Below are 27,339 nucleotides of genomic sequence, written 5' to 3'. Positions count from 1 at the left end.
TACTATATAACGTGGACTCGAACTCGAGAAACTTTATTTGCTTTTACTAGGAAAAGGAATGAAGTATTCTATCTCAATTTACTCGTGAAATATAACTTTGTGAAATATCTTCAGCTTTTAACGTTAACTGAAAGCCACTTATATCCTTTCATACATCATATAAAATCCATTAAAGGAGGAATTATAGAAATTGTTACGTTATTTTCACGTTTCGTTCGTCAAACAACATAAGACAATTGTATACATACATGTAAATTACACATAAAACTTTGAAGATACTGTAATAAAACTTGGAGACTAAATGCAATACAAATTTCTATGATTTTTCTAAATTTGCATTGCAATGACCATTAACAATTCTTTTCTTTCATTGCCAATAACATTACAGCGTTATTTTCTTTTAATAACCTCCTTTCACAAGTTAATTAAAAAACTGTATAATATATCAATTCGATCAAGTCGATTCCATCGACTTTTAAATAATTTATAACAAATAATAAGTTATTATTATAACTTATAAAATAATTATAACTTAATACAAAATAATTTTACAATATTATTTCTATTTTTTAAATCATAAAATTTATACAAAAAAAATATTATAATGAGCACCTTTTCAAATTTATAAAATTATTTTCATTTTATAATATTCTTATGTAAAAAATATAGTTAATTTAAACGTACAGACATACGAATCTTTAGATTACTTTTACACCGATTCATAAGCTAAATTTATAATGATCAATTATTGGAATAAAATAATCGCTAAAAAATTGCTTGACGATAGTTTTAAATATAGAAATTATCGAATCGTAATTAGATGATTGATACGATCGAAAATAATGGATAGATCGAGAGATTGCCAAACAACTGGAACGTTAAACTATTTATACTCTCAAAATTGAAAGTAGAGTAAAATTTCACTGAATTTCACCGAACTAAGAATGTCCATTGTTTGATGAGAACCGGAAGAATTTTTTCTTTCAATGGAAATGTTCCATAAATTGGTGTAAATTCGTGATAAAATACACGAAGTAAAAATTTTTATAGTAATTAATAAATATATTTTCAAAATAAATTTTTAAAATAGCGAAAAACTGAGTGAAAAGAGAAAATTTCTTAGATAGAAGATAACAAATCCATTTGAATTCTGCTGAAACGTAAGAATTTTCACCAAACGAAAATTTCATTTTTCTCGCGTAAGCTCGTTTCTCATTTCTTCTCGTACAAGAGATTTTAAATTAAGTGAAAAAGTTCGATGAAACGAAGCATATCTTGAGAATATGCTAGAATTGCACAACTCAATATTACACGATATTGATAAATTAATATTACACGAGACGTCGATAAAGAAATATCGTTTCGTTATTATTACATTCAAAGAATCGTTCGATGCAATAAATTGAATAACATTAACATTTTTTTTTCAATTCATTATCAATTTCCTATCTTACGAATTTATATTTGAAACTACTAAGAAATTTTTTGATGGAAAAAATAAAATTTCACGTACAAAAGACAAGGAAAACAAAGCAAACAAATTTTCAAAATTCAAAAGAATGATTTCTCTACATAAATAGCTTAATATATTTTTTTTAATAAAAACTAATGGACTAAATCAATTAAAAGGTATAATGTGATTTCAACAACTTCAAATCCATTTTCAAAAAAACGAATTATGTTAATAAAATTATTCATCTTTTCTCTAAAAATAAATAATTTTTGAAATTATTTCATCTTCCACTCTGTATAACGAATTTGTATAACTAAAAACAATGATTATATTAGAACAAAGGGAAAGAGAATGGATGAATTCGTGTCTACTTAACGAAATGGGATATTTGTTTCGTGGAAGGAGAGCAGACTTGTCGTCGGAGGCCATTTTTATGCGAAATTCCACGTGTCTGGCAATCTGTAACGTTCTTTCCGTCATTCTTCCTTCTCTCTTAACTTTATTCTTGCTATTCTCTCCTTGCAATAAGTTTCTCTGTCTCGTCAGATATTTCTTTCTTTTTTTCTTTTTTTTTTTTTACTATTTCTTTTCTTTAGACACCTTCATTTCTTACGTTTCTGTGAGAAATGTTAATCAATTCCACGGTATTCTATTTTCAGTTTTATTCATTTTTTTTTCTATTGCACTTTAAAAAGAAAGTGTTACATATAACCTTATATATATATATATAATAAATATAATTATCGGATTAAACTGTGAAAGAATTCTTTGAATTTTCCTTTGCGTTCTCAATTATTGCACAAATTCCAAGGATCCTTAAACTTTGGATTTCACTTCAAACTATATATTATTCTTATTTTCAGAAATCAAGGAAAAATATACAATATGTTTCTCAAGAATGCGTCAAGAATTTGTGAGAAAAAATACGAAGAGGATAAAGATCGCTCGCGTAAAATATCTATAGTAACGAAGAAAAGGAAGAAAAAGGCGCATTGATTGATCAAGAAATTAAGAAATTAAAAACCATCACAATCGTCGACGCTCGACTCTTCAACAGAATAATACCGTACAACGTGGATTCTCGTGCCTGCATTATCACGAATTCCACGCTATCCTTCTTCCTTCCAACGGACAACGGCCTTACATCGACCTATCCTTCAAGACGCCTACCCCCTCCTCCTCCTCCTCCTCCCTCCCTCTCCCCCGTCCATCTGTTCTTTTTCCAATTTCCGCAAGCGCAAGTTGGTTGGTTTCGTCTCGTGCCCGTTCTCGCGGGTACGCAGATCGCTGGGAATACATAAGGCTATTTGCATGGGGCCGTCCTTGGCAACGTAATTCCGCCGCTGTGCAATCCCCATTGTCTATCGTGCCGCCTTAATTGGATGTTTCGCAGTGTAAATTCACGGGATGGCCATAGATAATCCTAATTAGACGACGTTGGGTTAATTCCGCAAAAGGCGGCGCGACGAAAACTCGGTTGCATGGCTAATAAAATAAGACGTGTTTTCGACGAGAATTTTTGTTTTTTCTTTTTTTTAATCTGACGTGCGTACTAATCGAGCACTTTTCGATGTCGATGCACGGTTTCGTATTCAAATATGTATAAAATATGAGAAACGACGTTTTGAACTTTTTAATATTTTAAATCGAAACAAAAGTGAAACCAAAAGAAGATGAAACTATCTTGATTTTTTTCGAATATAGTTTCGAAATAATTTCCCTGTATTAACTATTTTCGATTTTCGTAACTTAACTTATCTTAACTTGGTCGTAACGCAACCCAACTTAACTTACCGAACCGACGTGACTGGAAAATTTAATATCAAGTTGAGCTAATTAAAATCTTACGATTTTTAAAACTTTTGGGATATTGATTCGATTTTAAAATTGTAAAGTATAAGTTACTTTTTTATAATTACATTGAATATTATTTTTGCTAAGATATTTATATGAAATTTTTAAATCCAACTTGTCTCAACGTCTTCTTGACGTCTTCTTCGTTTAAAATATTTTTTTCTTCTTTCTTTTTATTTTTTTTCCACGCGAATATTAGCACGAAAACACGCGCGAGCGTAACGAAATATCGATCCACAAATTACGGTGTTCCATATCGGAGGATTTAACGTCGCCTCCGTGTCGTTTCCACTTCCGCCACTGTGGAACTTCGAAATTTGTTCGGATCCGTGGCATGGCAACTTTCTTCCGCGGGACCGGTGAAACTTTCACAATGTGTTATTTCGATTTACAGCGTTTTGACAGGCCTGTATATATTAAACGCGTAAAGTTCAATTTCAAACGGCGACATCGGGGAACCATGGGGCAATTTTCACGATACCTTCCTTTCTCTTGGTGAAAAAGAATAACCCGGTCATTCGAAACTTTTTCCAATTCTCGAGCGTCCGCGAAAATAGTCTCGTTTATTATCATACGAACGAGAATCTGTTTGCACTTTATTCAGAGATCGAGTGATACGATGTTTCGACAAATTTTTGATCAGTTAAATATGGACAATAATGGTTAATCTTTTCGAAGAAATATTAAGAAAATAGAAAGAGAAAATCTCAGAATCTGTTCTTAATCGAACGAAAAATAACGCGCGATTAAATTATCTTCGAATTTTTATAATAGAAATAACGTGTTAATATATTAAAAATTATGGATATATCGAATGAATGAAAAGAAAAAATGATTTACGAAAACGAAAAATTCTTTTGCGAATAACGTTTTGATTGCAAAAATTAAAAATCCAGTTTCGTTTGATCTCTGATTTTATTCACGGGTTTATCATCGGTTTTTCGTTTATCTGATAAGCAACGCTTGCTTTACAGATAACAGGCGTACGGGAATAGAATTACAGGGGATCTTGCAAACTTAATTACCCAGGGTGATTCCATTAGCAAAGTCTTTGTGCAACGGTTTGGGATCCAAGAGATTAGATAAATAAATAAGTTAACACACACGCTCGACATGAGGATAATGATCGAAAATCAAGAGTTGCTGTGGATGAATTAAGCTGTTGGAATGATAGCTGAGATTTCGTTTATTTAATTACCGTTTGGAACGTGATGGAAGTGAAACTCTGTAATCGCGCGTGGTAATTGCAAGGTGATGGTTGACGTTTAATTAAGTATTGCTTGGGAATGTGGTTTAATATGTTGCTGGTGTACGTGAAGATGAAAAAATTTTTTTAGAGATAAATGAGACAAATTAAAGAGAAATATTATTCAAAATTTTCTTTTCAGATTAGTATAATTAAAAATTTAGAAAGATTTTAAGATCTTTGAGTTTGAGAAATGAAAAGAATCTGTATCTTTATTTGTTTCATTACAATTTTATTATATATCTATTTTTCTTTATGAATTTCTAAAATTATTTGAAAATTTCTCAATTTTCCACAGATCCAAATTTTCTAAAAAATGCACACATAGGAGAAAACAATACTCGTCGCGTAAAAGGCATCTCCATACAATCTTTTCAGGGATGGTGAAAGGAAGGGTAATATTTTACTCCATCGAGTGGCTCAATTTCGTCCGCCACAAATCTTTCTTCGAAACCTTCAAGTGTTCGATCATTACGATACCAACTATCCTCAATACCCTTTCCTATCGACCTTCGACTGACAGACTCCATCCTTACCAGGATTCCTGATTTCCCTGTCTCGTGAGGATTCTCATCCCGATGTGAATCGTCGACTCGAAAGAATCCTTGAAATTGGTAAAAATCTTATCGAGGATGAAAGAAAGAGAGAATAGAGAAGATTAAAAAAATTTTACGAAATTACATCAATCAAGAGAGAGATTTTTTTTTAAATAATTTTATATTTTCTTTTCTCTTTTCTCGTCTCATCGAGTTTAAAATAAAAAGAATAAAAAAAAGAAGAAAATTGTATAGAAAGAGAGAATAAATTTAAAAAATTCTTCTCGTCTCGTCAAAAAACACGAAAGATATTTTATACAAGCCACCATCAACTTCCATTGTGGATTCTTCCATAAAGCAATTTTCTTTCAAAGTGACTCGACGAACCCGATAGTTAACCGGTTGTCATTCCGTATCCCTTCGTAAAAGGATGCCCTGGCCCATACACAGAACCTTACTTAGCGGTCCAGACCTAAGATTCTGACGTCGATCATCGTTAAGGTGATAAGAAGCTTTCACTTAACTTAATCCGTGCTGGTAACGGGGGATTAAGGTGAACTGGTTCGTTAAAGGCGAATAATGCTGCCGTATTGAAGGGGATTTAGGATGGACCGGATGCATTATGCATCCAGAAGTTGTTGGAAAGAGTGCATCCACCTTGTGACTTGGATCGAAAGCATTAAACCTTGAATAAATTTCACACTGGTCTGAGTATTGCTTCACGATCTACTTGCCGATTCTTTTTGTTCGAGAAATATGTATTTTGAGGTTAGGTTTCTTCTCGTATTTTCAAGAATTTTTCAGAAATCAAAGAAAATAATGAATAATAACGAAACGTGTATTAATTTATTAGATTCGTTAAAAAAATTTTAATCAATTAATAATGTTTAAAAGTTGTGTAAGATTTTGTAAGTAATGTTATATTATCGTTCATTCCAGGAAATTAAGAAAATTGATAAAAAAAAATTAAGAATTGGGGAGAGAAGGTTAAGGAAATACAAGTTGAAAATTAGAATTAATGAATTATATGTAATGGAGATTTTAGAAATAATACGTGAATGGTGGTAGTATTATATCATTTATCATTTTCCAGGGAAAAATAAATTATGTAATAAAAATAGTGAAATAATACTAATTAATATTTTAAAAGAAATGATACTATTTCTACCGTTTGATATTATAATTATATTAAATTGATGAAACAAACCTAACCACATAATTTCCGTCGTTAGTAATGATGAACTATGTTAATTTTGCAATAGTCTTGAAGCATAATTACGGGATAATTATAAAATACAAGGGCGTATTTCAACTTCTCCACGATAACTTGCTAACTTGTGATTAATTTCGTGTTCCTGGCAACCATGAAAGTTACCCGAAACTTAATTAAAATAATTTCAATATCAGCATAAACGAATATACTTGCTCGTTACAAAATATAGAAAAAATTCCACACCGCTTCCACTATCAAAAGGGCATCCAATTATAACAAATTAAATCCTATATACTTCTATTAAATCTTTATTAATCTCAAATTAAAAAAAAAAAAGAGAGAGAAAAAGGAAAAATGTTTTTCTAAAAATTTTTCTAAAAAAAAAAAATTGTTCGAGATTATTTTCGACATTAAAATTATCGAAGGTTAATCCTATGCGAGAATTATTCGAAAAACGTTTTGAAAAATCGCGTTTCTTTTCCACGGTTTCCAACGACTCGCCCGTGGAGAGATAAATCAAAAGTAACAAGCAAACAATTCCCACGCGAAAAGGGGGAAGTTATGCAAGGGTAACGAGGGGGATCCGGGCACAAGTTAGCGTGGCGACGTAATTCAAGCAGATGTAAAAAGTGACTCTGACCAGATCGACTCCCCCTGAAACTACGTAAAGTGGAAATGGACTGTGTGAGAGAGGTCAGCAAACGAGACTCGTTCGTAACTGCGAGTTCTCCAAGTCTTTCTGAATAATTACCGCATACTTTTGCTTCTTCCTCCCGGCTCGATAAATTAAGGCTTCGCGAGTGATTTAAAGCGAATATATCACATCAATCCACGAAGAAACGAAAGCTTGAAATTTACTTCGTACGAATATCCATTGAAATTTAAATAAATTTTAGATCGTTCTATTTGCTATTTTGCAATGATTTTTATTAATTTTTAAGAAATTTACAGCAACGTTTTCTCAAATATTTATAGGATATAACTATCACACAATTTCATAGACACTCTTCTCATAATTATCTGCTTAAAGATTCCCTATAATACATCGTATATTTTTATTTTAATCAAATTTTATATATCGTTCCGTATTTTAAAAATTATCCAATTTCAATATTAAAATATTTTAAAACGAACGACAATAAATCGAACTGACGAATCGATTCCCATATGATTTTCCATCTTCAAAATACATGGAATACAATTTTCCGCGCATTAAGCAAAGAGATTGTACACACGGTTGCATTGCGGAGATTGGTAAATTTTAAGCAAAGATTGGTTGCAACGATAAAACAAAAATCTAATCGAGAACGTAGTTTCAAAGCGTTCACCCTGAAAAGCGGGTTCAACGGGGATTCCATTTTGATTCCGCGCCGAATCAAACGCGAGTTATTTTTCAAACAGGATTGCACAGGGGGTACCAGTTTGCGGTTTATATTTATGCGTTTACATGAAATCGGCTGTAAGTCTGCTCAATTTTGTGCATGGTAAACCCGAAGCGAACGAGTAACAGGAAATACAAAAGCAGCTTACACGAGCTTAAAGTGATTGAACTGCAACATACGAGAAATAAACGGGGAAGGATTTCTGCGCAGTGGATAAGCCCGGCATTGATCAGACAAGGCTAGCGTTCGAGTTCTCCTTCCCTCTCTCTGTCTCTCTCTCTCTTTCTTTTAGCAGACAAATATTAATTTATAATAAAATGATTATCTGATAAACTTGTTTTTCTTCTTGTATAAAGAATGTAGACAATAAATATTAAATTTTTCAAAAATTATAATTAATATTATCCAATTATGGTCCAATAAGAATAAATTTTTAGAAAAAAAAATATATTGCCCAAAATGATGATATGAACATAATAAATACAAACAAGTAGACGATAAAGTAAACAATGAGGATTATTAAAAATTTAACTTTTGCAAATTTTATTTTAATTTGTATTATTTGTTTCGAGCGAAGATTATTCATAAAGATAAATCAATATCGTGAATTTTTCATAAACGAACGAAATTTCAGGGAGAATTTCTAAAAAAAAAAAAAAAAAAATATTGCTCAGTATAATTTATACAAACTATACAGGTCGTGAAAAAAAAAACAGAAAACGATGAACACGACGAAAACTCCAATTCTCGGTAAAATCAGTCTTATAAATCTACCAGATACGATGGAACAATCGTGTCAGAGTGAGGCAAATGAAGCATGTTGAACAGATTACACATTCCACGTGTAGCGGGACATACGCTAAACAACCGAGTTGACGAGAATGTAGTTAATTTTTTTCTCTCTCTCTCTCTTTTTTCTGTTTTAACGAGTGCCGATTTTTCAAGTTGAAAATTTCGACCGCACAATTTCCAGAAACGGCACTCCATTCGCTATTTCTAGCAGTTTTACGATCTAGTCTAACTAGAGACTAATTTTTCTTTGTACGTGGTGGGATGATTACGATAAATTCACGAGAGAAGATCCATTCTGCGATTTAGAGGTGGAAAGGGTTAAGTTTTTGTAATAATTGAAATGATAAAATATAGAGACAATATGTAACTCGTGTAACATAAAGATTTAAATAAATATGGAATATAGAAAGAATAATAAATTTAAGTATCAAGTATGGAGCTTAAATTTTGATGTATTTTTAAAAATCGAAATTATTTTTTTGAAAAAAAAAGTTTAAAATTAATTACTAATAAAATAAAGCCAGTGATTAGATATTTTAAAATGATAGAAATCTTTCTAGAAGAAGAACATTTTTAATAATAAATCGAAAAATATTAATAAGAATCCTGAAAATTTCAATATTAAATAATTGTAAAGTATAAAAATTATATGTATTTCAAGAAAAATATCGAAGAAATATAGAATTAATGAAAAAAATAATTTTCTTCCATTTGAGATGACATCATTGTATCGTTGTTTTATACCAGAAAGGAAAGTAGTAATAAGGGATGATACAAGATGTCAAGTTGTAAGAATTTTCTATATAAAGTATCAAGATTCGGTCCGCAAAATATCACCGAGTCAGCGAAAAGAATCTTATATAAAATCGATAACTCGAGAACTGTTTTCATTTCTGTGACAAACTTTCCTATCCCTTTCCATCTCCGGAAATCTAATTTCCTCCGATGAAATTCTGTCTACTATTCATTTAAATAGAAACATCAATGAAATGAATTATTCCCAATTACTCTTTCATTCTTCTTCAAGAGAAAATTGCAAACATCCGTTTAACGGTGGTGATATTTTAAATTCAAGTTACTTTGATGTCTACCTACTATGTAATATTTTCGCCTGTTCAACTTGATACTTTTAAATGTTTAAAAATAAATTTATTTACTGATTAATATTATATATTATATTACTATATAAATTATAATATTGTTATTGTTGTAACGCAAATTTAACTCATTTAATCGAATATTTAAATAAATTTGGTGTTAAATCATTAGTCCAATTTTTATATCTAACAATGAGATGAAAAATATTACTTTTTTCAAATGTAATGAGAATGAAAGTTATGCTTGAAATTGGAAAATTTTAATTTGTTATAATATATTTATATATCACAAGAAAATATTGTGCAATGAAGAATATCGACTTCTTTAAGAAATAGTATACAATTAAAAAATTCTTTTACAAGAAAAGAAATTTTAACAAAGATATTTAGATTCAATTTTCAGTATCTCTGAATTCCTATAAAATAAAAAAAAAAAAATAAAATTTCTTAAAACATTAACAATTATTCCATTTTTCAAATTTTACGCATAAGATAAATTTTAACATTCCAAATTGTTGAAAATTCCTTTTGATAAACAAAAATTTCACTTGTCAACCACTCTACATTTCCAGGTCGGAAACGAGGTGCTCATCGATGCCCATAACAGACTTTACTCTGGTTTTTAAGCTAGTTCCGATCGGCGATTCGATAAAAGCTACGCAAACACAGGTGAAATCCAAAGCTCGTTCGCTGCTTTCACTCCACTTGCAAACCATTAATCCAGAATCGGGCTACAACTATCAGCAGTAACACATTTAATTCGTATGGAATAAGTTTGTTAACTTGTAACAAGCGCAACTACAATATTTACGCTGAGCGCGATATATCTCTAATTATTGTTGAATAAATCTTCGTGGAATACATGGAAATGCTTACGTGTTAACGTTAGTCGAAAACTTTTATCGCGCTAAAGTAGTTCAAGGCACGTAAATTATTTTACAAGTTCAACTCATTAATTCATCTCCAAAATTAGTCAAAAGTTACAAGCTCAAACAAAATAAACTTTACACGATAAAACAGTCAGAAATATAGCCGGTTTTCTAGCTTTTGGTACACTTTTGCTCGAGGTTATCTTTCGACTTCCGGAACGCGGTAGCCATTTGCACTTTTGCAAATATCCAAACGGAAGGAATTAAGAACTCAGGAGGAAGTCGATTGAATAGGACATGGAATGGATTTCCATGGTGAATACAATGAGACACATACACACACATATATGGCGATCGTTATGCATTCACGGTGAGATTTGGCCGCCATGCCAACTTATTTGAAAGTTATTTCTTCCGGGCATGAAGTGTACGAAAGCCTCTAACTGTCTCTCGGATTGATGAATTTCTAATTATTATTCGTTGATATGGAGAGAGCAAACAGAATCTAAAATAAAATTTATCTTTAGTTATAATAAGGGATAATAAGAAAATTGAAGTGAAAATTGGATCGTGATAATAAAAAAAAAAAAAAAAGAAAATATTGGATCACTAAACTTTTGTTTAATACTTTCTTAAATAAAATGAAAAAAAAGAAAATTTCTTAAAACATTAACAATTATTCCATTTATACATTACGCATAAGATAAATTTTTACCTTCCAAATTGTCGAAAATTTGGAACAGACTTTACTCTTTCCTTCTTAAATATATTATAATATATATATTTTTATATTTTTTTATATTTTTATATTTTTCTCAAATATTTTCAAACAAACTTTTTTTTTATATTCTTTCCATTCCAAATCAAGATTTTCCAAAAATCCTCACATATATCGATCCCAAAAAGTGGACACACGATTGACGTGTATTAAGATATATCATTCAGTAGAACTGGCGAGACATCTATCGTTCAACATTGAAATTACGCTTGTCATCTCATGGAGTGAAAATTCGAGCGTCGTCGAGTCGCACAATGTGTTCAAACTCTATATTCGACTTTTGTTGTGTTTGAGTTCGTCGGGGTGTGTGTCTTGATTGAAAACCGAGAGAGTCGAAATTGCTGCTCGCAAATAATTCCGTGGCGTAAATCGCTTGCACGTTTCGAAGCTTGCCTTATTTAGAGCCATCTTGTTTGGATTTTCATGACCGTTGAAAGAGATTTCATCTTCGCCGTGTTTGCTCGTTTCGAATATTTCTCGCATTTCCGAAGATAATAATTTCTCGTTTAATTTCTGATTGTGGTTCATATAACCTTTTACCACATCGTAAAAACATTCGTTTCGATCAAATTTCAAAAAGTTTCGATTCTAAAGATTCGAATTGAAATAATAAAAAAATTCGCTCTTTAATTTTATACTATTAAATCCAATTCCAATTTTAGAATATTTAAAGAAAAAAATTCTCAAAGTTCAAAATATCGTGTAGCAAAAATTTATTCCTTTCAATTCAAAACTCCACTAAATTATATTCTCACCAACTATATTAACAAATCTTTATAATCCTCTGAAATCAATTCTTCGCCCCATTCTCGTCAATTCGATTTTTACAAGCATCGTTCAACGAGTAACGAACTTTTGCGATGGAATTTCACTTTCTTCGATCGACTTTCATTAAGGAAACTCGAGCCGGAGAAAGCAAATCCATCGCGGTGATAGCGATGTTATTAAATGACAGCCAAGGGAACGAGTTCTAGATCTATCGTTTTGCATGTGAGAGCGATTCTCTCAGACTTATTTCTCCCTTCTCGTGACCGATTCTCATCGGGGGCATGCACCTTTCGACCTACTACGAGTCAAATTTTGCTTTTCTATTTTCCCGAGTAACTCATTACCTCGCCTACATATACATTTCCCCCTTTCCCTTCGAGTTGCTGCTAAAGGCATACCTTCTCAAAGTGGATTAACTCGCGTGTGATGATCGAACGATGCCTCAAAGTATCGAATCCGAGACAGGTATTTTAATCAAAATGACGATGGAGATTGAAAATGGCCAATCCTCGATGCCGTTTATTGAGAGAAGGGAAGGGTGAAGGGAGAAACGAGTTAAATGGGATTGTCGGAGATAAAGGAGAACCGAATTAAAAAAGGATTATGGTTTTATTAAGAGTTTTATAAGAGTTGTTAAAGATGAAACGATTGCGAGGCAATTTTTTTTTTCTTCTTACTTTATGATTAGGATAAGTATGAAGTTAAATTATAATGGTTATAATGCGATGGAAATAGATGATAAATAACTTGTTGAGTGGAGTTTCAGTTATCTACAGGAAGTTCGTTAGATTCGTTTAATCTTTACGTAGGTTGGAAGTTAATGATATTAACGTATATCAAACATTTTTTGAAGTTTTAATATCATTATATATATTTATTAAAGTTTTATAATAATTATACTTCATTCAAAAATTCTTCGAATTATAGAATATCTTCTACACTTCAATATCCTATAATTACAAGAGATCAAAACAAATTCCCTACCCCCTACTTCTTCGAAAGAATGAAAAAAATAAAAACTTAGGAAAAAAAACGAGAGAATAAGAAGAATAAGAGACAGAAATTTATCAGTGACATTCACCTTCAACTTTTAACTTTACTTCTATATACTATGACCGAGAGAAACTCATCCCATTAAAGAAAATTAAAAAAAAAAAAAAAACAAAAAGAAAGGAGGAAAAGAATCTCCCAACTTTCAATATTAAATAGAAATAGAAATAAAATCCATCTACTTTTCCATTTTGAACAAGAGAGAGAGAGCTTACTCGCCCCCTCGCGAAACCCTCTTAAATAACATACTCAATTATTTATTCCTCCCTTTTCTCGACTCCAGCAGTATCCTCCTTTTTTTCATCCCAGGAAAACGAGCAACCTGGCCGCACCCGTAATTTAGTCCAGACGAAGGCCGGTGGATAGGTGGAAAACACGTGTAATGAAAAAGTATGCGACGTGGGTGGCCGATTTCCACGAAACGTCGAGACGCCGATATTTTTCAATTACCAAACCTTCGTGCCACATTTTATTTAATTTGCGTACGATCGTGCTTTCGAATGGAAAACAAGGGGGAGGACTTTGATCCAACGCACAAACACACATACACAGATCGGTGACATATATTCATCGTGCAACTTTGAAATATTTTATTGTTTTCTCGCGTATATTGTAACAGAGAATTTTTTTTCGAATTTTTTATTTTGTTATTTTTTTATTCTTTTTTGTTTTTTATTTTTGTAAATGGTTAGATGAGTGGAATAACAGAGATTTAATATTGAAAAGAGATAAAGGAGAAGTGTAACCCCGAGATCGGTTTTCCACTTTTGGTTGAAGAGTTTACATTGTTTAGAATGGAATATAAAATAATCGTGGATGGTGTTTCGATGGAGTGGAAACGTTGTTTGATATTTCGAGGGGCAGATGTTTTGAAATATCGATGTTTGAAAAATTTAAATGAAATCATCGGGTTCGAGAAGGAACAATCGCTTCTAATAATTCACGACAACTAGAACACGAAATAAAACACGATCTTCGCGTAACAAAGAACTAGAATTACAACACGAACGGTAAAAACTGTTCTTACCAATGGAGAAACTACTCGAGTCGTGTTCATAACTTCTCGTTAACTGAGCCAACTATTTTTCTTCTTCTCCTACCTTGTACGTATTGTTGCCAATTTTCTTTCTCCCTTCTTTTGTAATATTCGTGGTTAAGAAGGTAGAGAGAAAGAGAGAAAGAGAAAGAGAGAAATAGTTAATAGGATGGACAATTCAGAGAGAGGTAAATTTAGGCGAAGAAGATTGCTTTTGTACTTGTGAGAATGGTGAGTTTGAGTTTGATTATGGTGCAAAGGTGGTGAATGTGGGATTATTGTGGCTATGTGAATGGTTAGAGGATTGAAAGAGCTTTGATCTCTCGAGAGGAAAATTGAGAAAAAATTTAGATGGAAAGAAGAATCGAAAGATTGAATGTAAAATAGATGTTTGTTTAAGGTAAGATTAAAATTTTTGCAGAAATGCTATTTATTGGAAAATTACACTTTGTTAAAATAAAAAAAAAATTGGAGGAAGGAGAAAGAATATCTATATTTAAAATATCAACTTTTTTAAACGAATGAATATAACTTCTACCTAACGCACAAAACAGATTTTCTTTTTCACTATTCAAAGAAAGAAGATAATCTTGTAAAAGCTCTTGAACTTTCTCGGCTTATCTCCTATCAGTTATGATCGAATTAATTAGCAAAAGTTCCCAAGAAAGCTGTTGATTAAATTAAGCACGGGTTCGTGTCAATTATTTCACTGTACAATTTCAATTAAAACCTTGACTATAGTCTATTTTCTATTGTAACCGAATAATAAAACGAATAATATTAATCCCTTAAAAAAAAAAATAAATAAATCCTAATTTTTCCTAAAATAAAACCATTTTTATTAACATAATCATCGATACGTCTACCAAAATCGATTGTAATAGAATTATTATTGTAAAATATTTCAATATTCTTTTATTGCAATATATTTTACTTTTAATATATTGCAATATATATATTTTTATTTTTTCTAAGATTTTTAAAACATATTAAATTGTTTAGATTAATCTAATGTGTATAAAGCATAACTTAATTTTATTCTACAGTATATAATTCGCTTCTAATAAATAATATATTTGTTATTCTTATAAGTTGATACAACTTTAAAAATTAAACTAAAAAAAAATTGTTTTTCATTTCGAAAATAATATTTGCATTAATCTACGCATCGATCGATATATCAATTATATTTCGTGTCTTTCGTAGGAACATAACCTCAATTTCGTGACTCACCCTCGTGACGATTTATTCGGTCTTTTTCCATCGTCAGAAAATTCTATGTTTCTCTCTGGCCGGAGCACAATATTCCCGCTGTTCACTTGGCACAATGTAATTGAAAATTAAAAAAGGAAAGAAAAAAAAGACAGGGGAAAAAAAATAGAGGAAGTCGAGCGGGACAAGAAGATGGAACGACCGTTACGGAAATTCGCAATTTTCCAGACGAACTCACGTCTGTTCTACACCGCGTCGAAACGTGTACTGAATTTCAAAACAGACGCGACCGTGAAACGAGATCGTATAGATGTCACGTAATTAACTAAGATACGTCGTTTCGCTTTGTATTTGTTTTTCATTTTGGTGTGGCGACGAATTTCTGCGATTCTTTTCCGAGAAAACAGAATTTCGTAGAATTGTTGTTGACAGTTGTGCGTACGACGTTTGTAATGGAAATTTTGAAACGGAGTTTTATTCTCTGTCACGATAATTCTTTGATTTATCGTATCGATTCTCTAATTATTCGCGTAATTACGTCATCGAATTTTTTTATCGTAACGTCAAAATTTATTAAATTTTTAACATTTGAATTTTAAATTGAAATCATTGTCGAAATCAAGAACAAACAAGGAATTATATTTTTTAACTAAAAATTTATTACTTCGTACTCGATAAAAATATTTTTCCAAGTATTTTCTTTATTAAATAGAATGTTCGAATTTAGGTTTGGCAAATAGGGATGAAAAATTGTTCGATTTTACACATTTTATCGCAGTATATTTCGTTTATACTTTCATTTTATTTACGAAGAAGTTACATAATTGAGAGAATCCCTTGAGGAGGAATGATTAAACACAATGACGAGGCGGGAAATCATCTTTGAATCGTGAAATCAATTAAACGAGATCTGTTATAGATAAACTTTCTCTTCTTCCATTTAATGAATATGTCGGAAATCAGATGATTGAATATTCACGAATCACAGGACCGTGAAAACGAGATCTTTTGAGATAAATTTACTCATTAATAAAGGTCGAAGTTGAATACATTTCATGGAAAAGTAACTGTAAAGAAGTTTTTACTTTTTGGATGATTATTTAAGAAGAAGATTATTTTGTAAGAAATTATTATACCAAGCGTACTTTCGAAAATTGTTTCCTTTATATCTTATATTAAACACAAAATTGCTTAACTTCCTAATTTTCAAATTTAAAAGTTTCCCTTACCAAAATTAATCATTACAAAAATTTGATTTCCTAAATTTATAAACTTCCAAACATCTATATATTTATTCACCGCAATTTTTTAAATCTTTGAATTCAAATTCTCAAATTTTCAATTTTTCAAATATCATCCAATCCAACAACAATAGTCTTGCATTCCTAATTTCCTCAACCAACAAACATTCTCCAATCATCCCCTTCCCAAACAAGGCTTTTCTCCATCATTCTCCAAAACTCCATTCGAATAAAATCGTTCTCCATCCCTAAACGACCCAAAACCATTAGCGCGATCCTCGATCGGTCCCATTTAACGTGGACAAGGGGTCGTAAATCAGGGCCACCTGTTCGCAAGGCCACCCCGCGCACGCCGGATTCAACCCTCTTTAAACCGCGTTTAGCATAGTTTGAAGCCCGCGTTGAAGCCAATGGACGTCCACGAACTTTGGCCAGCTGTCCCGATAATGTCGGTTAATATCATGTAAATTGTAATTAATATTCATGGGGTTAATTCGCCGCCACCGCCGCCTGCGCGCACGAGACTTTTACCCGGGAATTTACGATCGCCGGTGAACATATTTCGGTCTGTGGGGTCCGCAGATTCCTGATCGCCGTTTGGATAAAAGGTCGGGCAGTCCTGCTTTGCAAAATAAATCGTCAGGGGGTGGAGATTTATCGCGGAATTATGAAGAACGATCCTCGACGACGTTGGCGCGGATCCACCTCGACGGCGATAAATCGCATCGCGGTTTTTGATGTTTCGTCGAACCTGTATCTCGATATAGGGCGTTCCATCGTTGGCCTGTTCGTTGCACGGATCTCACGTGCCGAGCTAGGGCGCTTCCTGTTTATCGATCGATGCCTCGATATCCGCCGAGATAAACGAGAAACACACTTTTGTGGTGTGGCTTGATTTTTTCTTTCTTTCTTTTTTTTTTTGGAATGATGGATATGGGATGTTTATTTATTAATTTTTTCGAAAAATGGAGAGAATAGAGAAATTTTTTGAGTAATTATGTTATTAGTTTTAATCTTTTAGATAATGATGTACGTTTAAGAATGTTTTTGATGATTCTTTTTGCAGGAAAGGAGTTGTAGTTATGGTTGTGGAATAACCACAATCCATATCGATTATATTTTTTAAAATATAAAGAGTAGTTTGAGAAAGATACTAATAAGAGAAATTATATATTTTTTGTTATCGTGTCATATCATATATATTAATACGTTACAATTTTATCGTTCTTAATATTGTTCCATAAAAGAAATAACATATTTTGCGCGTATAAAAATTTATTATCAAATATTCCGTGATTTTCAAGGGAATAATTCATCAAATATTTTTTTGTAAAACAATATTAACTTTTGACAACCAGTATTTCGTAATACCGATATTCATATTTGTATTATGCTTTTATCATTTTTAATTTTGATTTATAAGAAAGATTGCATATTTCATAGGTATGGAAAATTCAAATATATTTTACAATTCTTTAGGAAGTGAATCGTACGCTTTTTTAGTTGTAACGTAATACCGAGAAAAATTAGCTTTTGAAATGGAATCGTTTTTCTGTGTTATAATATCGGTAGCTATAATATTTCTCGTAATATAATTCTTTTCTGTCGTTTGTAAAATTTAATTCTTGAAAATGATCAGATATTTCATTTTTATACAGATTAAAATATATTTCGTAACTTCTAATTCTCTAAAAGTGGATTCTACTTTCAACCTTAATCGTTACATAATATATTACGTAATTAAAGTGTATTTAAATTACGTAAGTATATTATCTTGAAAATTTTTAACGTAGATTTCTCCATTAATACATTTAAAATTTTACTTTATCCTCAGATCATTGTAAAATTAACTATACTTAAAAAAATTAATCGATTACTTAATTAAACCTTAAATCTTATTTCTTCTTTTTCTTGTTCTTTTTTTTTCAAATAGATAATTAATCGATACCCTTTCAAAATTCTTATGAAATTTCGTTAAAGATAAAATAAATTTTAATCGTTTAAGTAGATTTAAAATGTACGAAAGCATCCACTTTCGATATTTTTAATAGATTCTCAAATCATGACCAATTAAATTTCCAAACCAAATCAAATAATCGTATATTTTCGATCTCCACATGATATAATTCACATTCAACGTATTTCCCATGTTCCAATGACGTCCAATAAATTACAATAATTTAGAAATTAAAATAATTAATACTCGAAACGTAATGGAGACATAATCTTCCTCTCTCTTTCACTCTTTTTCAACAAATACAACATCGAAACGAGAATAAGACACGACACGAGCACGTAGTATATTTTCCTTTTATCACGTTATCCGACCCCGGGAAAACCTTCGAGGCTCCTTTTCGTATTTCATTCGGACCGTGCACATTCCCTCTGTGGATGAGGGAGAACTTTGTACGACAATGAAATACGACTATTTGCTGTATCTTTGTACCAAATGTACAGAAGGATAATTTGATTAAACAATAACAAAGGAACGAGTTCAATCTCGCAATATTCGTCCGTGGTAAATTATGTGTTTTTCGACGTCTACGAATTTCTGTGGAGGCTCCCTTTGGAATACCGGGGGTAATTTTAAGGCTCGTTGAATTATTAAAGAAACGAGGATGAGAGCAAGAAACAAAAGGGTATCAAGCTCGATTCGTACGTGTAAAATTCAATAATTAATTCTATCTAACTGATTATTTCCTTTTTGACGATTTCGAAAATAATTTTGTCTCTTCCAATTAGAATCGAGCAGAAAAATAACGCGAATTTGTATGTATCTATATCGTATATCGTATCAATGATTTTGTTTAATTGATCTAGAATTAAATAACGAAATAATACAATTTTTATATATTTATAAAAATTGTGATATATTCACGAGTTGATATCTTTAAAATATCGGTTTTAGAACGAATACAAAAATTGATACACAAAAATGACTGTTATTTGTTAAGTTATAAGCAATTGAAACTTGCGTTGAATGAAACGAGTCAAAGAGTGATAGGCGCGCCACACCGCGGCGGAATGATGAAGCTGTCTCGTTCTATCCTTGTCTCGCTTCATTTAAAATGCGAACTTAAATCGCTTGTAATTTAATAAATAAGCCTTAAACGAAACTTTTGTGTTTCAACTTTTGTGTTTGTTTTGATCTCTCAGAATTGATTTTCCAGATATTCATGAATATAATATTCTGTATATGCATATATACTAGACGCATATCACATAAAAATAAATTGGAAATATTATATTATATTATACGAAAAGTTCAAGAAAGATCCTTTTGTATCGATAATTTAAAATTTGCAGTTGAATTATTTCATTATTCCAATAAATGTTAGATGTAATTAATTATCATTTCAATATGTATCATACATATATATGAATAATACAAAAACAGATTCAAAAAATATTGTAACTTGATTTTCTTACAAATAAATTAATTAATAAAGATTATTAAAAATTTTCCAAGTCTATTAACACACAATACAATTAATTGAAATAAAATGTTATCGCTGAGATATATTTACGTTTTGATAGTACATCGCAAAGTTTATATACCATTACTGAATATGGTTATAGTTGAAATGTTGTATTTATAGGTTCATGAAATTTACAGAATAATTTCTTTTTTACGATGTACTCAATTCTGAACGATATAAACGTGAATTAAATCACTTTTAAAAGGACATTATGGAATAGTAAATTCATAAAATGAAGTTCTTCATATTTAAATTTTATATACTTAAATTTTTCATATTTTTTTGTTATTTTATTCGATAAATTCGTAGTATTAAATTAAAAAAAAAACGTATACGTAAAGAAGATGTAAATAATTATTGAGAAAAGAATCATGCAAAAAATTTTGACTCACCATGGATCACGAGGGTCGGGCAGTGTTCTATGAACAGAAATCAGATCGCTAACGTACTGATTGAACGCGTTGTTTAGCCATCCATCGTCGACAAGTTTTTTAGTTTCGGCAGTCAAATTCGTTGGCAGAATTACTGGCTTTCCCATCTCGCCAGGTGCGCTTGCATCTGGTTCACGGGGAGCAACAAGCACACCAGCACCTAAAAAAAAAAAAAAAAAAGAAAGAAAGAAATACAAAAAAAAATCAGCAAAAATAACTTTATCCTTTATCTACTTTTCTTTAAAAAAAAACAATGTTTCTTATTAATAATATACTAAATAATTTGCACTAAAAATTTGAAAATTATTTCATTAAAAAGAAATGATTTTATTATTATTATTGTTGTTTAATAACTCTAAAGTCTTTAAATGTATAAAATCACATTGAACGTCAAGGATAACTTCTCTTGACTGATAAAAGGGCATCAATCTTTAATACCATAAATCTTAAGCTCTTGAAATGCTAAACTTATATATCTTCACCAACTTCAACTGATATATCTCCCAAGTTTAAACTCATAAAAGAGTTACATGAACATCCCAGTGATTCATAACGTTCAATAATGAAGTTCCACTTAGTTCTGTCTTAAGAGAACTTGTTAATAATACACGCATAATATTATAGAAAATTTCTCACTTCTATTTAATGAACTCTCTAACAAATGTCTCATAAAATTTAATCCTTAACTTCCGCTTTCTAACTTTAAACATAAAAAAAAAAAGAACTTTCATTTATCTACCATAAGATTCATAAAAAAAAATTTCTTTAAGATTCCACAAACATTCTGCAAACATTATCAAACGTTCAAACTGATACTGATCTATATATACTCAAAATTATTTTCCTTCTCCTCCTCTCCCCCCTCTTCTCTTCCAAAAAACTACAGTTCCTTTCTACTCATTTCACTCGTTCTCGATCCACTAACAAAATGATTCCAAATCCAATTTCTTTATCGCGGGAGCAATAAAGACACACGGCAAACGAACGAAATACAAACGAGGGCGGAATGGATTGCAGAAACGACGGCGGAAAACGGAAGACGACACGAATTGAATTTTCACAATGTATCCATCCTCCTTTTCTAAGAGCCTTCCAGAACAAATTCGACTTTTATTTTTCGCGCGTCATATTGGCACCGAGGCATAGGTAAGATGGCAGAGAGAAAGAGAGAGAGAGAGAGAAGGGTAGGGAGGCTAAGAGAGGTTTCCACGGCATCTTGGCTTCGTCTAGGAAATAATTTTATCCCGGTCGAGCGAGGTGGGCCCCGGTGCGCGCGATGCGGCAATAAAGAGCACGACAAATTGCTTTAGAGCTGCGAACTTTGCCGCGGTGAAACTACCCTCGTGTATCAACCATCCCGCCCTCCACTTCGACTCTCTTTCGAAATTCCGGTTGCAATCTTTTGTACATCGGACGTTCTTTGTTCCTGTGGAACGACGCAGAGAGAGAAAGAGAAAGAAAGAGAGAGAATTGAAAAGATGCTCTGCTCTTTTTCTCCTCGATTTATGATTCTAACTATAACTTAACGATGAGGAGGCTATCTGTAAAAAATGTAAGATATCTTTGAAGTTTGGAGGAGAGGTAGATATACAAAAATGTTAGATTAAAGCTTATTTTTGGAGGTTATGGCGACGTTTGCACATGATGTACAATTTCATAAGTCTCTTTCATAATATTCTTCCAAGGAATACAAAATATGTACAAAATATCTTGTCGCGTAAAATGTTCCCTCATTTCACCCTTATAATTCAACTATAGAATTTCATAACGCTACAAATCCCAAATCCACATCTCTTTAATACATCCAAGAAACATAACATAACCTCCATATCCCTGTCCCTAGTTATTTCATATAACTTTCAAAACTCCTTTTTGCTCCTTCGATTCCCAAATCCTAACCTATTATATTATATTATATTATATTATATTATATAATTTTCATCTTACAAATTGTGGCTTACTCTCACGATTAATTATTAAAATTATTCCTCAAATCTGAACAAAGTGAAATCCTGAAATTTCTCCCCAAACTCCTACCATCAAAATTTCTCCCCCAGCCTCGAAGCAAAATCCCCAAAAGGAAGCCGCCCTTTGCATAAACAAACGATTAATTACCTTGCTCGGGTCCAGCTTGAATCACCTTTGGCTTCGGTTGCACGTTGAGCGGCGTCTCTTTTCTGAGAGGCGCGGCTGCGGGCACGAAACCGTTGGCCATTTGGGGCGCCGCGACGCCTGACGGCGCCAACCCTTGAACAGCCGCGTTGGCACGATCCTCCGTGTACAAGAGGAAGCACACGGTCGCCCAAACCGCGGTGGCCAGGATGGCCACCTTCAACCACAGGGATCTCCTCCTGGGGAAACCCATCCTTCACTCTGGATCTCGCCCTATGCGAATCCACTATGCGATCCGCCACCTGGTATCCCCTTCGTTGTTCGAGCACGGTTCGATTTAACGATCGATTCTTAACCCCGGCTCGAGAGGCCGCGTTACCTCAGCAACATCCTTCCTTCTATTTGCTTCTCTCCGTTGATTTCTGATTGGACGTGGTGATACGGGGACGTGGTGGGGGTGAGGTGGTTGGACCAAGGTTGATTCAATTGGTCGTCGATCGGTGTGGTGCAAGGTTTATGGACAGGTCTCTGGTTAGGATAGAGTGGGTTGAACAGTCTGGCCGATCACGCTTGATCGACGCCTGATATGCCTTGGCCGCGATTCGATCATCGTTGGCTCTTCATTGCGTTTCGATATGCTTCGTTTGATTGGTCGATTGATGTTTGGCGATGTTTATCGGGCACAGATATGAATTGATATGTACGGGTGTTGAGGCGGGGTTCCTCGGGTATCACCGCATCGTTTCACCTGAAGAATAAAATAATTTTATGATGAAACTTTTTACAATTATTCGATGAAAATCTATAGCGTTTTTAACGTATTGTTAACGTATTCGATTCATCCAATTAGCTCAAAGTTGTAATAATGTGACGAATGATTGGAAGTTGAATTATAAATAATTTTATAAATAAATTTTATGAATTATTTTTGTGTGTTTGAACATAATAAAGAAGGATTTGAAGTGGGAAATAATACGACAAATTGAATATTTTTCCGCGAGCAGTGGAATAAGAACATATTGAGTCAGACAGAAGACAGTAATAAGATAGAAGACACACTTGACAAGTATAATACTTTTAGAAAATGGAGTACATGAATTCGGAAGAAGGAATATTTTGTTCAACAAAAATTCTTTAGTTTCCTTTTCTTAATGAGTAATATATATCTTTTAGATAATTATAATAATCTTTCGTTGTTTTATCTTCATTGTAACGTGAGAAACTTTAACAAGACATTCGATCACGTAATTGTTGGTATTCTCTTTTAGAAAATGAAAATAGTGAGTAATAAATCTTAGATAAATTTTAGAAATTTTAGAAATTTTAGTAGAAAGTTCTTTAACTATTTTTATAATTATTGTAAATGTAATATCACTTAACAATAGGAAGAATATTATTTATCTATATAAATACAAATTTTCTTAATCATCAATCGAAAGAAATCGATAGAATTATCTTTTATTGCAATTGGATAATTAAAATTTGTTGTTTCTCTTTAAAAAATAAAAATATTACAATTTCTACATTACTTTTTTTTTATTTTCTACAACAAACAATTTCTATTTAATTTAAATAACTAATCAAATTTCCACATTTCACAATTCCATAAACAATCGTTAATTAATATTAAACTTTAAAATTTTAGTTCTGATTCTAATTTCATTATCCACGAGTAACTCCAACAATGATTCGTTGTTAATATAACAACTTTCTCACGGAGGTTGATAAAGTGTCCTCGAAACAAGGTTTACGCAGTGGAGCACGATAAGAAGTACAAACTCGATTAATCAGTCGTCTCACGTCGCAACTTTTATTAATCCGGTTAAAATCTGGCTGATGAAGAAACTTGTTCCAACTTATTTAAATTGGTATTTTAATTAACGCAAAAAATCAGCGAGTTTGCCGCTCTCGTATCTTGCCACCAAAGATTAGAATGGATTAGAAAGAGTTAATGGAACGAACGTCTTTGACAACGAAGGGATGAATTTAGGCGAGGGTGGTGAAACCAAGACGCGCCACGAAATATTTACTGAAGACATATTTGCTGTGCGACGGAACAACGTGTGAAGAGAGGATACACCTATAAATTAACTTACTCGAAGTAATTGAATAATACATCACCTGCCGGGATTCCATTAACCGAAAGTAAATCATCCGAAGGAATTTTCGTTTCCGGTTTCGTTAAACTTTTGATCGTATTTTCGAAACGGAAGGGCAGAAAGTGTATCGATCAGTTAAGGAACTTAATTAATCAACGAGAGTCGCCGACAAATGGTGTCTAAAAAATTTTAGAAAAGAGTTAAGAGATTACGTTCCATCTGCTTTAACTTCTAAATATTGTTTAGAAGAGAAGAAAAATGTATTTAAAAAAAAGAATTAGATGACAATTTATACAGATGACTATTTCTTGAATATTTATCTCATTTTCCGTTCATTTTACTTTGACTTGACTATTACTTTATATTATAACGATTCGATAATAAATTATTCAATATATACGTACGATTACTTTTTATCTCGAACTTACAACGCTTGACTATTCCATATTTAAATGTTTTCATAATTCAAGTTTGCATGCATTATTCAATTACTTTCTATTACGGAATATCATTAGTTGATATTCTTCGTTTTCCTTGCTTCTCGATTCAATTTTAAAGCATTCAATTACTTTTTAATCCAATCATCGATTAATTAATCATCGTCAATTAACTATTTTTAATCTTCTCATTTCGGCGATTCTATTATTCAACCATCCTCTAAATCAACGATCAACTCCGTTCAGTCGGTTTCTAACTCGATCGTTCAATATTTAATCGTTCTCCAGCGCAATCGTTCGTCACCCAATTATTCTCCAACGCAATTAGCAAGCAACAACGAAATTATCATCCAATTTTCTCGGTAACTTAATTCCTTCCGCAAATAGTTACCATTACCCACGTTTTGCCACTGCCACAAATGAGTAAAACAAAGCTCGAACTCTCGTTAATGGTGTCGAAACGATAATTGTTTCGAATAACAAGAATTTCTTATCTTTCGAGTCATCGATCACCGATCGATCAGACATTCCACTTGCGTTTCAATTCTCTTTCTTCTTCCTTAAAAACTTTTTTTTTTCTTTCTTTAAATTCAAAGTATAATCGTGCACAGAACCACACACACATATACACATAGAATTATAGAAATATATCAAATTCCACGAGTTAAACGACCTTCGAATCGCGTATTAAATTTCGTATTAAGTTCCCTCTTTAAGCGAAATTTCTTATGTTAAACGACCTTGACGATCCATTCCCAAGAATCGTTAACCAGAACGAATTACGGTAAAACTTTCGAGAGCGCGTTAACGCTCGTTATCGCGAGTTCAAGGCGAGCGAACGGTTTCCAAATAAGCATGGACACACGTTCTGGAAACACGTTTGGCCGCGTGCCGTGCTGTTCCAGAGTACGACAACGAGCGAGGTTGGAGAGTCGTAATGGTGGTAACGTCACCATTGAAAAAAAAAAAAGAAAGGGCGAAAGAATGGCACGAACGCAATCTTCGCTCGTAATCGGGCATTAGAATGGCCACGTTTCGGAATTGGAAAACAAAAGATACGAGGTGCACGCGTATTCACAGCGCGAGCGTCGTATACCGTTACGATCTATCGACGCGGTCTGCTGCATTCTGAAAATTTCTGTGCTCCCGGTTCGCGAAGAACATGAGAATAATCTTTCTCGAACGAGCGTGTCGATTCGAACATTTGACGCGATTAGAATTTATAATTCTTTATAATTTGCATTATTTCTTCTTTTTCAGCATGTAAGTTTAATCGTATTTTTATAATGATAAATTGAAATGATAAATAAATAAGAGAAAAATATTCGTGGAACTATAGGAGAAGAAAATTATTATATTATTATTATTATTATACAAATAAAATGTTAAATGTTTAAAACGAAGAAGATTTACTTAATTATTACTTATACTAAAATATAGAAGATTTACTAAATTACTTACTTATACTAAAATATATTATTAATCAAAGTAATTTGTCGTTTAAATAATTAAAAATAATTAAGATAGTTGTTAGGAAAAATATATATCTGCTACAACAAATCTATACAAATTTTTGAAAAAAATATACACTTTTCGAATCTTTTTTGAAATGATAAATAAATAAGAGAAATATTCGTGAACTATAAGAACTATAAGAAAAGAAAATTATATTATTATTATTATACAAATAAAATGTTAAATGTTTAAAACGAAGAAGATTTACTTAATTACTACTTATACTAAAATATAAAAGATTTACTAAATTACTTACTTATACTAAAATATATTATTAATCAATGTAATTTGTCGTTTAAATAATTAAAAATAATTAAGATAGTTGTTAGGAAAAATATATATCTGCTATAACAAATCTATACAAATTTTTGAAAAAAATATACACTTTTCGAATCTTTTTTGAAATGATAAATAAATAAGAGAAATATTCGTGGAACTATAAAAAAAGAAAAAGAAAATTATATTATTATTATTATACAAATAAAATGTTAAATGTATTGTCTAAGACTCGAAGATTTACTTACTAAAATATATTATTAATTAAAGTTATTCGTCGTTTAAATAATTAAAGATAATTAAGATAATTAATTGTTAGTTAATGACGTATATATATATCCGTTACAACAAATCTATACAAATTTTTAAAAATTGTACACTTTTCGAATCTTTCGAATTTTAACTTCTCCAATCTCCAAGAATAATCGTTAATCGATTCATCGATATCTATTCTCCCTTCCCC

General features: G+C 31.8%; 1 protein-coding gene across 5 annotated transcripts in view; it reads right to left on the bottom strand.

Annotated features, from left to right (window-relative positions):
- Positions 1-27,339, bottom strand: part of LOC122712191 (putative polypeptide N-acetylgalactosaminyltransferase 9) — a 302,022-nt gene that overhangs the window by 56,022 nt on the left and 218,661 nt on the right. For all 5 annotated transcript variants that reach the window (XM_043931628.1, XM_043931624.1, XM_043931623.1 and 2 more), the window contains 2 exons: positions 22,553-23,297; positions 20,399-20,597 (listed from right to left, as the gene is read on the bottom strand). In XM_043931628.1, coding sequence (XP_043787563.1) covers positions 20,399-20,597; positions 22,553-22,802 — 449 coding nt within the window. In that variant the 5' untranslated portion in view covers positions 22,803-23,297. The remainder of the gene's footprint in view (positions 1-20,398; positions 20,598-22,552; positions 23,298-27,339) is intronic.

The sequence above is a fragment of the Apis laboriosa genome, unplaced genomic scaffold (genome assembly GCF_014066325.1).
Source record: "Apis laboriosa isolate Shangri-la unplaced genomic scaffold, ASM1406632v1 scaffold19_cov150, whole genome shotgun sequence".
NCBI lineage: Eukaryota > Metazoa > Arthropoda > Insecta > Hymenoptera > Apidae > Apis > Apis laboriosa.
This window is presented reverse-complemented; position numbering and strand designations above follow the sequence as displayed.